Source organism: Crassostrea angulata, chromosome 3 (assembly GCF_025612915.1).
Source record: "Crassostrea angulata isolate pt1a10 chromosome 3, ASM2561291v2, whole genome shotgun sequence".
In the NCBI taxonomy this organism is placed as follows: Eukaryota; Metazoa; Mollusca; class Bivalvia; order Ostreida; family Ostreidae; genus Magallana; species Magallana angulata.
In genome coordinates this window covers 2,610,834-2,628,287 of record NC_069113.1, presented here as the reverse complement: position 1 = coordinate 2,628,287, position 17,454 = coordinate 2,610,834, and the positions used below count along the sequence as shown (strand labels likewise).

The 17,454-nt window shown below is 35.0% G+C and overlaps 2 protein-coding genes across 2 annotated transcripts; one reads left to right on the top strand and one right to left on the bottom strand.

Moving 5' to 3' along the window:
• The first annotated feature begins 452 nt into the window (after window positions 1-452).
• Window positions 453-2,923, top strand: LOC128176793 (uncharacterized). Its single transcript, XM_052843332.1, has one exon. The coding sequence runs from the start codon at window positions 1,280-1,282 to the stop codon at window positions 2,264-2,266; it is 987 nt and encodes a 328-aa protein (XP_052699292.1). The 5' UTR covers window positions 453-1,279; the 3' UTR covers window positions 2,267-2,923.
• Window positions 2,924-5,464: 2,541 nt separating this feature from the next.
• Window positions 5,465-10,105, bottom strand: LOC128178125 (perlucin-like protein). The gene is made up of 5 exons (XM_052845145.1): window positions 9,927-10,105; window positions 8,579-8,698; window positions 8,121-8,204; window positions 7,701-7,772; window positions 5,465-7,016 (listed from the first exon to the last, which is right to left on the bottom strand). Exons 1-5 carry the CDS (start codon window positions 10,084-10,086, stop codon window positions 6,772-6,774), a joined length of 681 nt encoding a protein of 226 aa, XP_052701105.1. The 5' UTR covers window positions 10,087-10,105; the 3' UTR covers window positions 5,465-6,771.
• Between the last annotated feature and the right edge of the window lie 7,349 nt (window positions 10,106-17,454).

Here is a 17,454-nt window from a genome sequence, read left to right as displayed (position 1 = left end):
TTATCTGCGATAACATCTCCTAAAAACTCACCATCTAGGTACGACATGCTATTAAACTTAATCTTAAATCTCTCTTTTGTCAGTTTCAAAGTGTAAATATTTAAATCAAAGAGCTTTAAACTTAAGAAAGGAAAAAGTCACACGAGAACACCACTAACTTTGTATTGATTTGGTTCAGATCATTAGTATCATTCCTTTTTTAAATTGACTATTTGACAAAAATCTTGAAACAGAAGAATAAATCCACTCCAGCGTTTGTCGGGTCCCTGTGCCGTGAAGTGGTCATCCATCAGCTGTTGATGTTGTCGACGGTGAACCGAAGTCACTAATCCCCCCGTTGACTTCCGCTGTTTAAATAGTTTTCTCCTGTTTGCAGAGCTCTCCAGATGGCAGCCGAGGCCAACTTTATCTTTTTATTAAATTCTTAACATTAACAGAAATGCAATATCGGATCTAGTGGTTCAATGCGGATGTGATTTAATGGTTAGACTTGATAACAACCTGGTGCTTTATTTCCTCACTGTCACCCCCCTCCCCCATGTAATTTCTAATGTATACAGGGCTGTACAAGTGCGGTGCGTGTCTTGTTTCAGTATTTGGACACTGTACGGACAAGAGGCCAAGTTACGTAGCGTGTAAATTTGTCGACACCCGGAGAATAGCTAATATCTGAGTATGAAGCCATTAGAGGCGATGATTGAATAGCTTGGTGACTTTCTGAACGACCAGACTGTCGCAGTATAAACAGTGATTGAGGGTATTCTGACGAGATGAGGGTAGGTACACGGACAACCAGACCTTGTTTGTTGTGCCCCCGGATTAACTCCTTGTTTGCCGCCAGAATTACTGTCCCATGTAAGGGTCCGTGAGTAAATACACATTCTATCTTGATCATGCTTCCGAAGAATAGGAACCATTGTGATATTTGTTTATCATTTGGAGAGATGTTATTTTACAAGCATAATTTTAAAGAATCAAATGAAAGTGTCACTAAAATCTGGAGATGTCGTCCTTCCATCGAGATCCATTTCACATTCCAGTAAAAATTCTCAAGATGAAGCATGTTGTTTTAACTACGGGTTTAATGTCGAACAAAATCTCTTAGAGAGATACACGTACCAGGATATATTAGATCGTATCATAAGTGGAATATCTCACATCAAAAAGTTAAAATAAAACGGTGAGGAAAACAACAATACATAGTAACCCGCACTTGAGCGGTTCTAGTGAGGTCTATATTTATCTGACGAATGGAGTATGGGCTAACTTTTACTCGATCATGACGATCAACCCTACCCTCGGCCATCTGTATCACGACTTCAGCATCAGCAACGCGTACACAGCTCTTGATGCCCAAGAACTTTTTAAAACTAGACAACGGAATGCGCGCGAAAAACGCCAACTGGACGAGTTTACTAGGTCTTTGAATAAGGCCCAGGATATTAACCTTAGGAGACTGGAACTAGAGGAAATCAGTGTTCGGCACCAGTTGAATGACATTAATCTTCGTTCTCCTTCACTAAGAACTGGACTCCGGCAGCAGTCGTTAAGGCGGTCTCAATCTTTCAGCATCGCCAGCCCCAGCACATTGTCGTCTGCTTTTCAGTCAAAATGTGCGTCTGCCGCTCCTTCTCGTGTCTCGTATTCATCATCTCAGAACTCGGGGACAAGCCAGTCTTCCGCTGGATCAGGGGAGTTTCAACTGAATCGTAGTAAGTCTCAGATGTTTGTGCGGAAAGTGAACAATGTGACAAAATCTCTAAGCAAACTGTACGAAAAACAGCAACGAAGAAAAGTAGAGAGGGAAATTCTGCTAAGGAATGTTAGAAAAGACAATGAAGAACTTCTTCAGAAATCGCGAGTGTATTTTAAAGACTCGGATATTACGCATAATTTGGAGGAAATTCTGGGAGAAACTTGCAATATCTCAGACGAAACAGTTCCACAAAAGGCAACGGATAACCCAGCGAAACAGGACGTAGAATACACAGAACCACTAACTCTCCCAAACATAAACAACGCCATAGCCTTGGAAAAAGGGACTAACAGTACTCTGTTTCCAATGGATAACCTCTCAACCGAGGTCCAGCCATCCCGGTCTGACGACTTTGACCTCTCCGAGTTCAAGGTCAGCTCGCGCAGTTCGAGAACGATACCGGAAGTCTGGCAGTTATACAAAAATAAAGTGTCGCATAATGACGAAGATGTCAGGGAGCCTTTGCTGGTAACTATAACGGCACGGTACAGGAGGACACTAGTGGATTAGATAACACTGACTGGGGGATTTAGGAATGGTGGTGGATTAGAAAGCACTAAAGAATTAAGGAGACTCAGGTGGATTTAGGAGTGCTGGTGGAATAGAATAGACTTAAGGATTTTGATGTGCTGGTGGGATAAAATACATTAGAGGATTTGGCAGCGCTGGTGGATTTAGAAAACACTGCAGATATATGCTAATGGATTTAGAAATAACTGGCTTATTTTGGATATGATGATGGGTTAGAAAACACGATGTGATAGAAATCACCAGCCAGTGAATTATAAAAGATATACTGTGCACACTAGGGAACAGATTGATTAGAACATATCTAGTCAAAAATCCTATCCCTAGAATGACACTTATTGGTAAGAAAAAGTTGCTTGATTTAGAAAAGCTAATGTACAAAGAAGGCAGTGCGGGGTAAGATGTATCAGATAAGGATACATTGCCTTTTATTGGAGACTTTATACTTGAAATATTGTACTTGGGTACTTAATCCATTAGAACACAAGAGAGATTTTAGAGATAACAGAAATGGGTGGATCAGACATTTAACATCTGGTGCAATAGAAAGATGTAAAGTTAACAATGATTGTAAAATTTCTTTTCTAAAAATTGAGTATACATGTTTACTAGTAAATCGATTAAACGACAAAGAATTTACGAGTTTAATTTTTTTTATTCTCAACGAAAATAGGATTGTATTTTATTATTTACATTTACATCTTTTCTGAACCTCTTTCCAATTATTCATATGAAGTGAGTAAATGCATGTAAAAAAAAATTTCAATCAGCAAGAAATGGCCAAACATGAATCCTACTACAGCTTCTTACAGGTTTATCGCCAGTCCATCAATAGTCAGTCCGTCAAAAGTAGGTCCGTCACTCGTCAGTCCGCCAATCGTCAGTCCGTCAATAGTCAGTCCGTCACTCGTCAGTCCGTCAATAGTAGGTCCGTCACTCGTCAGTCCGCCAATCGTCAGTCCGTCAATAGTCAGTCCGTCAATAGTAGGTCCGTCACTCGTCAGTCCGCCAATCGTCAGTCCGTCAATAGTCAGTCCGTCAATAGTCAGTCCGTCAATCGTCAGGCCGTCAATAGTCAGTCCATCAATAGTCAGTCCGTCAATAGTCAGTCAGTCAATAGTCAGTCCGTCAAAAGTCAGTCCGTCAATAGTCAGTCCGTCAATCTTCAGGCTGTCAGTCGTCAGTCCTTCAATAGTCAGTCTGTCAATAGTCAGTCCATCAATAGTCAGTCTGTCAATAGTCAGTCCGTCAATAGTCAGTTGGTCAATAGTCAATCGTCAGTCCGTCAATAGTCAGTCCGTCAATAGTCAGTTCGTCAAGCTTCGGTCCGTCAGGCGTCAGTCTGTCAATCGTCAGTCCGTCAATCGTCAGTCCGTCAATAGTCAGTTGGTCAATTGTCAGTCTGTCAATAGTCAGTCCGTCAATAGTCAGTCTGTCAATTGTCAGTTCGTCAATTGTCAGTCCGTCAATAGTCAGTCCGTCAGTCGTCAGTCCGTTAATAGTCAGTCTGTCAGTCGTCAGTCCGTCAATAGTCAGTCTGTCAATCGTCAGTCCTTCAATAGTCAGTCCTTCAATAGTCAGTCTGACAATCGTCAGTCCGTCAATAGTCAGTCCGTCAATCGTCAGTCCATCAATCGTCAGTCCGTCAATAGTCAGTCCGTCAATCGTCAGTTCGTCAATAGTCAGTCCGTCAATAGTCAGTCCGTCAATCGTCAGTTCGTTAATAGTCAGTCCGTCAATCGTCAGTCCATCAATCGTCAGTCCGTCAATCGTCAGTCCGTCAATAGTCAGTCCGTCAATCTTCAGTCCGTCAATAGTCTGTCCGTCAATTGTCAGTCTGTCAGGCGTCAGCGCGTGGTCTATGTAGATTTCTGTTCATTTATCAAATCCAAGAACTAATTCGAGTACAATCAGACTAAAAAGTATAAAATTAGGCATTGTTTTAAAATGTAAACGTTATATATTGCAAGAATTTTAATAAAATCTGTGACGTACTAAACTTGGCTAAGAAAGAAAGAATGCAATCACATGCGCATAAAACAGTTTTATGAAGTTCAAAATTTAGCGTTTAAGCAGACAAATTGATCAAAATTTAGAATTTAACAAGAGCTTGGCCTTCAGTGGGATGTAAGTACATTTGTACATGTATCTAGATTGCTAATCAAAACAATTGACCTTTTTCTTCGAATTTGCTAAGAGAGCTTATCAATATTCAAAGACTGACAAAATCGGAAAACGTTTTCTTGAGGTTCTGCTCTATTGTGTAAAATTGACGCTGTTTAAACTGAAATATACATTCCTGGTTGATCAAACGAGTCTTTTGTCAGGATGGGTATCATAAATTATGTTGATTTAACACAAATCGGACAACTGTAACCACCGAGTTTTGATGGTATTCATCCAAACCAATTGATACAACAACAAAACGTTAAAAACAAAATAATGCAACGTAGTGTCTTTAAAAAGTATTAAATTTGATCTTCTAATGAGATACATGAAACTGTTAATCAAGGTTATTTCTCATTGTACAAAACTGATGACAAACTAACGGATTTTTGGTGAGATTGTATGTATATGATTTACTTTGGTTCGGCATACTGAGCTCAAAATCAACTGTTGTAATCGAAAATTGACATTGTCTGACATCTACTGTAAATTGACTGTAACTTACTGTAAATGTTGACATTGTCTGACATCTACTGTAACTTACTGTAAATGTACCTTTCACTGACCTCCACTGTATGTAATTTTACATTTCTACTGACCAGCACTGTACCGCACTGTATGCCACTTTACAGTCCCAAAGGCCTCCATCGTTTCCTACTGTACGCCACTGTACCGTTTATCATTTCAATATTTTCAGTATGATTTTTTCTTCGATTTAGAACCATTTTAACAAGAGCTTGGACTTTAAGTAGTTTTGTCAAAGAGCAATGTGACGTAGGCCTGTCTATTTCATTGTCAGCCACTCAGCCATGGCTCTCTGAAATCAACAAGGTTTGTCTGGCTTTTGAGCTAATGCTACGTAATCGGTGCATATTTCGCTTGAAACCGCGTCATTTTTAACTTGTTTTGACGCAAAAAATAGATAGCTACGTCCTGCTGAAAGTCCAAGGTCTTGTTAAAATGGTTCTACATTAATTAGCAGCATTAACATAAAGAAGAATTCATCAAGGCGTTGAAATTTCTTTAATAGGTTTTGTTGACTAATTGACATTAAATCTTACCATCACATACGAAATGAAAATTTGAATTTTACATATTGAATATGATTTTTAAAAAAGTTACATAAATTGTATATACAATTTATACATCACAAGAATAGAAAAATCTAACTTCCTAACCAACAAGTTTACATAATTATTTCTTATCGTTAATAGCAAGCCCTCATTTAACTAGATCGAATTGTTAATTTCATGTATCTCGTTAATCGTGCTTTAGCCAATGAAAAAAACCAATCTAATTACTTGTAACAGAGAAGCAAAAAAATATATTCGTGCATCTTCTTTGTGTACACATATCCAGGTATGAATGCTTGTGTGATTACACTGGTACATTTTGTAGATAGCAGACGAGTTCCTTGCTCACATGTTAATTTCTTTTGATGAAAATATGTTATAATATATTTTAAAATGTCGTGTTAAGTTTTACACAATAACTTCTATTGCATCATAAAGAAAAGACCGAACCACAGATGCATTTCCCAGTGTAACTTATTTAGCATTTTTAGTATAGAAAATGCCTATATTTTATCTTTATAGTTTGATTAGTTTCCCCATAACTTAACACGGAGCTCTTCTTTTTCAGGAAATACATATAGTGTAAAATAGCCACGACCACCTAGCCCCCTTAACTTTACCTATATTTTGATCTATTAGATAGAACAAGGTGAAATAGAGTTCATTTCTTCTATTTCGTAATCATACGCCAGCAAATCACATGGGGAATAGGACATAAAAAATGAGATATATAGAGTAGTACATGCAAGTCGTACCGTAACCTACGAAATGTAATATCTGTAGGAACGAACACTGATTTTATAATTATTTGCTTGGTACATCGTATTTTCTGTTTAAAATAACCCTGCAACTTTCTGTAAATAGACAGAAAACAAGGTCACATAAAGTTTATCATAATTTTCCTTTTGTAACCTTAATTTCTGAGAAAAAAAAATCTGTTAAAGGTAAAGAGGAGAAACTTTTTTTTATATAGAAACAGTTAACATAACGGTGAATTTTTTTGCATCCAATGAATAAATGAGTAAAACTTTAATAAGAAACCATCAATGCGGCAATTATTTTTCGTACGGGAAAATGTTGAGAGAAAAAGATGAACATAAAGTTTTAAAAATATATAAAAAAGCATCAACAAATCATTTCCAAAAAGAAGTTTTAATCATATCATAGCCCAATTCAATGCTCCTGATGAATTAAAATAATGTGAGAGAATGATGGGAATGTTCATGCTACAAAGTCCAAAGACCCTGCTTAATTTTTTTGATTCGTTTCACAAAGAAACGCCCTTTTATCAACGCAAGGCCTATCATTCCACGAGCCAAGGTAAAAGATTTCCACACAGTCTAAATTCTCCGCTGTTTGATCATCATCGGGGTTTGAATCATACCAGTTTGTGTAAGTGAATGGTTTGTTGGAGCTTTTCCACACAAAGGTGTTCTCCTTATCAATGTCGTTTCCACCCGTCCAAGATCCACATTGGTAGGGATCAGCGCAACCTGAAAATGACGCTAAATATAATATAAAACAAAAACAACACAATGCTAGTGCTTCTGCAATAAGATTGAATGACAAAAAATTGTCAAACTGTTATTTCTCTTTGTAATACTTTTGGAACCATTTTAACAAGACATTGGGCTTTCTTTTAAGATATATCTAATATTTTTTTAAAATCAAAATAAAACAATTTAAAAATGAAGTGGTTTCAAGTGAAATATGCATAGATCGCGTAGTTTTATCTCAAAATCCAGCCACATTGTTGCTGTTTGACACAACTATCTTAAGCTCTTGTTAAAATGTTTTTAATAATAACTTCAATTCTACTATTCTCTGAAATTGGCACAGCATTTGAAATGCACGTCAAATTTTATTAACACAACATTTGGCTTTATAAGACTTCATGGTAAGCTATGATATTAGTTCTGTTATCATCAATGATACTGTTTTGGTAGCAGGGATGTATTATCATCATTCAAGAATACTACCATTCTCTTCGCATACTACAAATACAAACTTGATACGGTAGATAAAATACATTTCAAGAATTTTAATTTATTCTCATCTTATAAATAAGACTTAAAGGGGTTGGTTTTTGTCAAACCTAAAAAAAATCCTAAAAACGTAGCCTTATATTATTTTATAATCCTGCATGGAAAAAGGTCATGTTGTGTAATGATACTCACTAAAATCCTTCAACAGATTTTGTGTTATCCAGTTGTTTTCATCCGCAGTGTCAATTTCAACCAGATATGCTCCTACGTGTTGACAATTTGCCTTTAAAATGAAAAAAGAAAATGGCCCAAAATTATTTTTTCGTTTTTCCAGCATATGTACTTTGCCGTTTTTTCTGAATGAACCATAAATTAATTTCCCCAAAAATGAGCAATTTTTTGCCACTTACATGTGTTTATAGATATCAACCGTTTATCAAATCAAATTTGTTTAAGAAGACTAATTTTTCACGTAATGTACGAGTACATTAAATGTTTTCTATGAAAATGTCAAATATTCAAAATATTTTTATAATGTTTATATACATACACCTTTTAGATAGTGTAAAAAATGAGGAAGATCCATTTCCTAAATCTGGAAGATGTTAATACTCACAGATGCATCTGCGAAGCTGAGTGGACCAGCATTTCTGATGTAGCAGTGACCGTTGTATGCCTTCCAGTCGGTATCACAGACTTAACACAAACAATAACATGTATAATGTTTAAATATTTTAGACTTGGCTTGGTTTGTATAGGAGTACTACAATTACTTTTTATTTTGCAAGATACTGTTGATAAATTATTTTATTGATATTTATTTTTGGTTGATTTAGTTAAAATCACACTTATTGTTGAAAAATAATAGTGACTACGAATATTACGTATCTTTTAAAGTGTGATGTTTACTAAATTGTTTACGAAAATTGATGCCCTGCCTAGAAAATTACTGAAACACTATATGTAAATTTGTGGCAAATGAAACTATCACTTCACTGTAATGAACAAACTTTGCGCGAGTGGTGTAGAATACTTTGAAAGATATCAAATTATCAAGGTAAAGTACACACGTGGCTTGGTTGGCGATGGTGGCGTGGTGGCTGCGGGGGCATGCTGCCCCGGGAAGTTCAACACAAGCATGACAGTCGTAAGAACAGCTAAATCGTTTGCACTCAAATCGAACCTTCCAGCTGAAAAAAAGAAGCTCTTTGTTTCATTTTTACCTTACAAAAATTGATCTATGTTTTGTATATTATTTTTTTTTACAATATACTGAGGCAAATTGTAAATTGGATAGTTCATCATGCCCGAAAAGGAAATGGATTAGTATATTACGTGTAACAACTTGTTTCCGAATCCAGTTGTAATACAACACAACCTGCTGTGCATTCATGTAGTATAACATATTTTCTATTGCAATAAGATATTTTTTACAAAACCAATAAAATGCTTTTTTGGTGATTCATTCGGGATATGAAGGTAGCGACATTGCAGGAAAAATACGCGTTAGCGGGTTATGTAAATTTTTCCTGCAATGATCGCTACCTTCATAACCCGCATGAATCATCAAAGAAAGCATTTTATTGTTTATATTAACATCTTTCTTCAACTAATTAATAAACTGATTATGAAAATTTAGTAAAATTACCTAAATTACTGTTAATGTACAAAAGAAACAGCCAAGTCGTCTCCTGTGAGACTTTGAGTCTGGCATCGTCATGATTATTTCGTGCAGTCCGGGATTTTACTAAGGTCGCTGTAGGTTCAGACCAGTCTATAAACAGGGCGTGTCAATTTTAAGTCCTGTCACTTTTAGCCGCTGTAGATTTCGACCAATCGATAAATAGGGCGTGTAGATTTCAGTCTGGCTGTTTCTATAGAGCTATGAATTAACTATAAGTTTCCGTAAGAAATAGAGGAAATTATACTTGGTAGATGTAAATATACTTACATGTCTTAGGTTTTTTTTTTTACAAATGGTTGTAGATTTTGGATTGTTATGTTTTCCATTTCCTCGGTCAATCAGATAACAAAATAATGAGTTTCTAAGGCAAAGGCTAATTCAAATCCGCGACAATATGCCCCGACATATATATAATGGGCTTCTAAGACAAAGTCTAATTCAAATCCACAACAATATGTCCCGACATATGTAAATGATTGAACAAACCAGTATTACAATTTATTACCAGTTGACTTTGGTTATATTAATATTTGTGGGCATAAAGTTTGGTGCATAATGAATTTTTTTTTTTTAGTTTCAATGCCATTTAAAAGGAACAATTATCTGATCAATGCATTATGTTATTAGATATTACACTCTTTTGAAAAAAATCAATTTCATGGATCAACTAAACGTTAAGATATGCGAAAATTTGCATTTAACGAATGTTGTTGGAACCACTGTATGGTACTCACACAGAGAAGCGGCGAGAGTGGCCCCTACCACCACGCTGCTCAGCAGTATCCGGTTATTAGTGGTCACTGCGACTGGAGTGAACATGTTGGACGTCACAATAAATGTTATTAGGTAGATCAGCAAATTTTGCCTCTCTTGATTTTTTATTACGAAAAACATCTTTGCTTCTTTCTACTGAGAAGGTTCTACAAGTATAAGATATAGATCATTTATTTCTAATTGAGAGACCAGGACAGACAAGTCATGGCATATTATTATAATTGCAGGAGAAAGACATTACAATAAATAGTGTAATTTTTTTTTAAAGTTTAACAATTATAGCAATTGACAATCTTAATTCCATGAATATTTAACTTAAAAGGAGAACTATAGCATGTTATCATTTATGTAAATATGTTAATAGAAAGCGTCATGTCAAGGAAATACTAGTAATTGATTCCACTTACGTGATATATCCGGAATAGCAGCCTGTCTTTGATTTACAAAAGGTTTAAAGTAGGCTATACAAAATCATAAAAACAAGTTACTGTCATTTAAAAAAAACCGACTGTAATAAGAGGAGATTGATGATGGTATTCGAGGGGTGTCAATTTCAAAGCCCCCGGAAGCTCCTGAAATCTAGATATTTTGAAAGGCAAAATAATGTCTGGAGGGCCAATTTTTACTTATTTTCCCGTCATTTTAGTCACTAGAAATGTTACCAAAATGTTATGAGACATTTAATTTTGAAATAACAAAAGCTGCAGAAAGTTTCAATTGAGCTCTTACAAATAAGAAGTATTTATTTCATTGTATCTGGGATAAGACTTTTAACTAAATTTTGTTCATTTTGTAGGCTTTTGCAATTTTACTCAATAATATTGTTATTTGTCATAATTGTCCAGGAGAAAATTTGCACCAATGAGTTTGTCGGTCGTAAATAATTAAAATAAATAAAAACAAGAAATACTTCAAAATATCGTACACAATTATAGCTGTTTTATCTAAATGGATTGTTAGACACCATTCTTCTTGGGTTTTTGTTAATGAAGATGTCGACAATTTTCTTGTAGTCTAGGGGAATATCTCTGCGAATTTGGAGAAGAGTAAGGGCGTTTAACCGGTCCTGTCCCATAGTACTTCTCTGGGACGATTTAATACGTTTTATTGCTGAGTTTCCTCGTTCAACAGTAGCACTCGACACAGGATTAAGTAATAGAAGAGTAATTATTCTGTGAATATTATGTACTACATAAACCGAGTCTTACACAAGAAGTCCACTCGTACACAAGTTGAGCCGTTCCTATTTTTTTTAATTACTAAACTATATCGAATGAAATAACACTTCTACATGAATATGCCTACAAATTATAAATCTTTGTATTTTTCATTTTACAAATTGAATTTAATATTAAAGTAAAGCATGACTTTATATGATCAGAAAAAAATCATCCACAAAAAAAAAAAAAAAAATCAAACGGGGGGGGGGGGGGGGGGGGGGCGCTGGATCCGCCACTGATGATGAATAATAGAAGCTAGCCTGGATATTGTCATTAACCTCTAAATGTGTATGACATGTACAACTTTGACCCTTTTACTAATCTCAGAATTCAAAGAGTTCATATAATTCCAACATTACAAGTCAGTGATGACCATGCTTGTGATCGGCTTTAGTTGTGTTTGTATGATGTATGCGGTTAATTTTGCTATTTGCGCACAAATTACGCCTAGCACTACTTGGTAAACAATGCAGTAAAAACTTCGTGTAAATCTTTAATTACATATTTTGTACATTTTTTCTTGAGATTCAAACTTTGATAAAGTTATATAGTTCTTCTAATCATGTTTTGCCTTACATGCGTAAGAATTTTATAAGTAAAGTTCAGCTAATTTGGTAAACAACACAAATTTATGTTATTTTAAGTATATTTTACTTTCGCGGTCATAACATAATTAATGATGTTGATAATTGATAATTGATATCACATACCTATCATTTCTTAAAAAAGAAAACTTGTTTCTGTACTGTTTACAGACTTCTGTACAATCTCTTTAACGTATGCTTATGGCAAGAAATCCCGATTAAAATAAATGAATACAATCATGTCTTGTGTTAGACTAGTTCCCTGGTCTACCCATGACCCTACGCAGGAACCAGGCTAGCCTTGCTCAAGCTGAATGTTTACCTATTGAAGCGAGCTGGTAGTTTTTTTTCCGGGTCAGAGTTCGACCCCTTTCTTTATTTATGGTTACATTGAAATTAATGTTAAAACGGGCTTGGCCGCTGTGATTAAACCCTGTTTTATCTCGCGTATACATGCATTTATTGTCTGCGTGGACCTCTCTGTCCACGCAACAGTTCACTAACTTGAGCGGGATTTATCTCTTTTTTTTGTCAGCTAGAAATACGCTAAAAAAATGAATACAAGGATTTAAATGAGTTTTGTTTTATTTTATATAATATCTAGAGCTGATACGAATATTGATCAAATTCAAATTACAAACCGTATTCCTATTGTCCTTTACAAAAATTTAGATTATTGAGAATCAAAATTTGTACATGACAACTAGTAGTCATGTTGTATATTTTATTTGATAAAATGAAATATATCAGAAAGGACACTATTCTTCTAAAAAAAAATTTAAACCAAATTCAGAACTTTGAATGCATCCTCAATCTAAAAATGCTGAGTATCCCCGCACATAAAAGTTATTAAATTCAAATTATCAGTTTTACACTCAAACAGACTTTTAGTCAATTTTTTTTACTTTTCATAGGAGACCTAATATGATTCAAATTGAAGTCATATGTTGGGGGGGGGGGGTCAATTAAAAGATACACACAGTATAGATAAAACTTTAGTTGTTTGAAAATAATGTAAAGAAGTAGATACCTTATATTCCTAATCTTCGTAGTCCAACCACAGATGATCAGTAGTTAATAAATTAAAAAAAACCCTTGTGTTTCGACAGATCTACAGGGAAAAGGTAAACAGAGTTCATTTCTTATATTTCGTAACAATCGTCTGACGACGGATGATGAATTTGACAGCCAGAAAACCAAATTATAACCCTTTTGATGGATGATTGCCCGGTGACAAAAATGGAAGCGAGATTTTTTATTGACCGATATGTTACTCCGTGTGTGTATTAGTACATGTAACCCTCCATCAGGGCGGTTGTAACGGACACTCGGTGCTGTTGTAAACCATTCTGTAAGGAGAACGGATGGTCAGCAGACTATCCATCTGGTCTTAATGTATTTTTAGATATGATACTTTTAACCATTAACTGTGATCTAGTAAAGAAAAATACCGAATATTTCAGCTCTGAATTTTTTTACTTTTATCATCAAAGAACTTTTCTTCTCAAAGAGGTCAATACAATTAATAGTGTACAAGACCACTGAGCCATCTCCAGCTGGCGTTAGAAAGTAAGAATTACGGATGTAAAGGTAATCATGTGATTCAATGTATGATTCTACGTAAATATTGACCTTCAGCTAGTTTTTCAAAAAATAAATCATTTACTCCACTTCATCAACTATTTATTGACATATCTTTGTAAAAGGTACACAATTAAGTAAATGCAGATATTTCATTAACAGGAGTTTTGTTTAGTTTTACGGTTTGAGATGCTATGCTCAAATTAAATAGTGATGCAATAGGAATACTTTTGAATTTTTTTTGATATCTTTGATTTTCCTGACTTTGGACCGGACCAAAATAATTATCATGACAAAAATGAACTGCAAAAAATAGAGAGAGAGTTTCAGAGAGAGGTTTTTTTTCTGATTAAAAGGTAACTAAATCATGACAACATACTTAGCCTTGCAAGAGAAAATGTATGATTAAGAGAGAGAGAGAGAGAGTATGAAAGCCGGGAAGGATCATTCGAGATACGAGATTCAAAATACGAGATTCGAAATACGAGATTCAAGATTCGAAATTCGAGGTTCAATATCTAATTAACCAATCAAATCAAGGATCTGAAAACACGTATCCTAGCGACATCAAACTGTTCTAAATAAAGATTATTAGTACATGCTCTTATATACAAATAAATGCTATGTTCACTTCTCCCTAGCTAACTAAATAATTGTTTGTATTCATTTTTACACAGAATATTCAAGTAGACTAGTAATAAGTGTGTTTCGCAGATCTAAGTGATTTTGTTTGCCCTGGTGCATTTCCACCTGATGCGTTTGAACCCTGGGGTATTTCACCACCAATAGTTTAAACCCCGGCATTATTCACCCTTTTTGTGTAAAAATGCGGTTATGGTAGAGAGCTTCATAAGCGGAGCCAATTTTTTTTCGGGGGGGGGGGGGGGTTCCTAGGCCAATTTTCAATAATTTTACTATGTATATTAAGCTTCAATTTTCCCGAGGAAAGTCCAGACCCCCTGACCCCCTTCTTTATAGACCCCCTCCGCGCATGAAGATTACATTGTAGTATCTAAAATATGATTTAATCTAAATATAAATAATCAGTCCAGGTTTCACCAATAAATATAAGCATTACTTATCGTTTTTTATGTATACAGGCATACACTAGTACTATGATTATAAACTAATCATTGAAATATTATCACATCATACGGAATTATTAATATATATGTGATAGTATGAAACATATTTCTATATGTATTTATTCGTTTTATCAATTTTATTATCCGTTTTTGTTAAACACAGTCTTAAATTTTAAATAACCGCCAGTTACACTGCGCAACTTGATTGAGTTGGCTGAGTAAAGTCTTTCGTTTTTCATTGGTTCTCTAATTTCATTGGTCTTTCTTATTTTCATTATCCAATAAATTTAATTCTCTATTTGATATAAGTAACCGTTTAAACTAAGTAAAATTAGGCAGTATTTCATTTTCAACATCGTAAGTCAATCCAGCGTGTATCTGCTGCATCTTGTGGTATGTTAATATCATATTTACTTATATATTTCTTTACTATCATGTTAGTGATTTGGGCATTTTATTTTAATTGCAAAGTTTATACTTTAACGTATTTTTGCAGTTAAACTTGTCATTGTATTTTCTAAAACTTGTTTGTAGGTTCAAATATTAAATTGTTACAAAACATGTTTTTATATTATAAATGAATACTGGAGTAACGGTAGCTTATTGTCAAAGATTTCAGAAACTAAACATATTAAATGTACATGTAAAACTCTATTTTATGTCTAATGTATTATTTCTTTGTTTATAGGTCAATGCTTTATTTATCTACTTAATAAATCGACTGAAATCACCATCTGTCTCCTTTCTGCTCGGTTACATCATGGCGCTGCGAGAAAACATATCCAACATTGACCACCGTAGGAATTTATTTTCCAAATATGCAGCTTAGTTTCTAATTGAAGTGAATTTTATATCGGAAAGAAATTGTTCGACTTGCTATTGGGTCAGTGAGTAGATATCACGCCGAACGATTCCCTGTCTGTGTTAAAGCCCTAATACTTACCGCTTTGTGAATCGTTTTCATGAGTACTGTTGATACCATTGTAAAATTATCACCATGAAGAAAGCTGATTTACAACACCGTGTCCATGAATTGGAAATGGAATTACTAGAAGCAAAATATAGATCGCAATCGAAACAAGTCATTGAAAAGCAAACCTTTATCCCAGAAACAAGAAAAATAAAGACATTTTGTGGCCGCCCAAAATCAAAATCTGACATATCTGTTGATGACTGGATTGATGACATAGAAATTGCGTTTTCAGCAAGAAAATGGAAAAAGCACCAAAGAATTCATTCCGATCAAGGAAGGTGTTTCGAGGCAGAAATTATTCAGCAACTGTGTACCATATACCGCATCAAGAAATCAAGAACAACTGCATACCACCCTCAAGACAACGGTCAATGTGAAAGGTTTAACAGAACACTCCATGATCTACTTCGATCTCTATCCCCAGCGAGAAAACGGAAATGGCCGGAATACATCAGGGAACTGGTGTTTTCATATAATGTGACGCCTCATGCATCCACCGGATATTCGCCATATTTCCTTATGTACGGACGCGACCCATACCTACCTGTAGATTTCCTACTCGGGAGAGGCAACGCTACTTCAACAACCGATCTAAACATGGACCGATGGATCGAACTACACTCTGAGAAGTTACATTTTGCGTACGATCGGGCCAAAGCAGAAATCCAAATCAATGAAGATAACCGAAAGAAAAGACACGAAGCGGGAAAAGTTGACAGTGAATTACAGATTGGTGATCGGGTGTATCTACGCAACAGAGGAATCAAAGGACGCGACAAGATTCAGGATAAGTGGCGAACGGAAGTGTACGTCATAATCGGAAAACCATATCCGTCAGTGTATAGTGTAAAGTTAGAAACCAGTGATTCCGTAATTAAAAATGTGAACCGACTAGTTGTAGCCCGTGTTCTAGCGTGTGGTCATATTTTTCATGCATTTGCTTAAATGAACTTTTGTGTTTATTAATTTATGTGCTTTATTTATTTTGTGGTTTCTATATGTATTTATTATTTATTAAATCGCATCAAAATTGACAATAATTGCCTATAAATCATACAAAAGTTCACTTTGTATGTAAGTAACTCTCCAAAGATGTAAATAAGCACTGCAAAGATGTGTGTACTTAATATGCTACTACATTACACTTAGCCAGATAAAATGTAATCAGGGTGAAGCTACAAGGGACGAGAAGTGCAAATTTACCAATTTGTCGCCATACACACAGAACACCAAATAAACTGTGTGTGGTGTGGGGAATGCATAAAAGATGGCGGCAAATTACCAAATAACCAGTGCGGAAACCAACAAATAGGCTGTTATTTGTTACCTATCCTGCAAATACATTGATAAAAATGTTATCGTCACATAACATAGCCGATTAAGTTAATGTTTACATATAGTCAACGTACATGTAATTCTAATGTACATGGAGGCGGACGTATCAGGCGGGGATCCAGAAAAATTATTTCCAAAAAGGATCAGTTGAATTACATTAAATGCTTTGAAAATTGTTTTAAACTATCGCACGGGTCAAAATGCATGATAGAAGCTATGTACAGTGTAATTGGAAACTTTCATTTTATATCAATATGTAGTATTACCTATCATTACAAATGAGAGTATAGCCCAACTGCCACAAACAATACATGTCTTTTACCGGCACCACCCCCTCCCCATAAAAAAATGAAACAATTGTCGTTTTATTTGCTAAACGTGTGTGGATCAAGATTTTTCTAAAGGACATATACCCGATAAGAATTGAAAAACGAGTCGTTTAAAACTAATCTTGTCATTTTTTTTAGATTCATTTTGTTATATTTTGGTCCATTTGGGTAAATAGATGCACCAGCGCAGCTCTAATTTATATATAATCGGGCCATTAATTCGAAATATTTTCAAAAATTAATAGCTTTAAAACCAGTGGATAAAAAAATAAAAGTCGAACTCGATGAGTGCTAATACCTGTGTTGAATGAATGGTACAGTAGGATATGCGTAAACAAGTTCCATCTACTCTTTCCTACCCTAGTATTTATTGGAACATTA

Excerpts from the sequence above, each read along its gene's own strand:
- LOC128176793 (XM_052843332.1), top strand. The coding sequence starts at position 1,280 with ATGACGATCAACCCTACCCTCGGCCATCTGTATCACGACTTCAGCATC.
- LOC128178125 (XM_052845145.1), bottom strand. The coding sequence starts at position 10,086 with ATGTTTTTCGTAATAAAAAATCAAGAGAGGCAAAATTTGCTGATCTAC. Across the intron at positions 8,699-9,926 it reads CACTCTCGCCGCTTCTCTGT|CTGGAAGGTTCGATTTGAGT; the intron begins GTGAGTACCATA and ends TCTTTTTTTCAG. Across the intron at positions 7,773-8,120 it reads CTTCGCAGATGCATCTGTGA|GAGCATATCTGGTTGAAATT; the intron begins GTATTAACATCT and ends GTCAACACGTAG.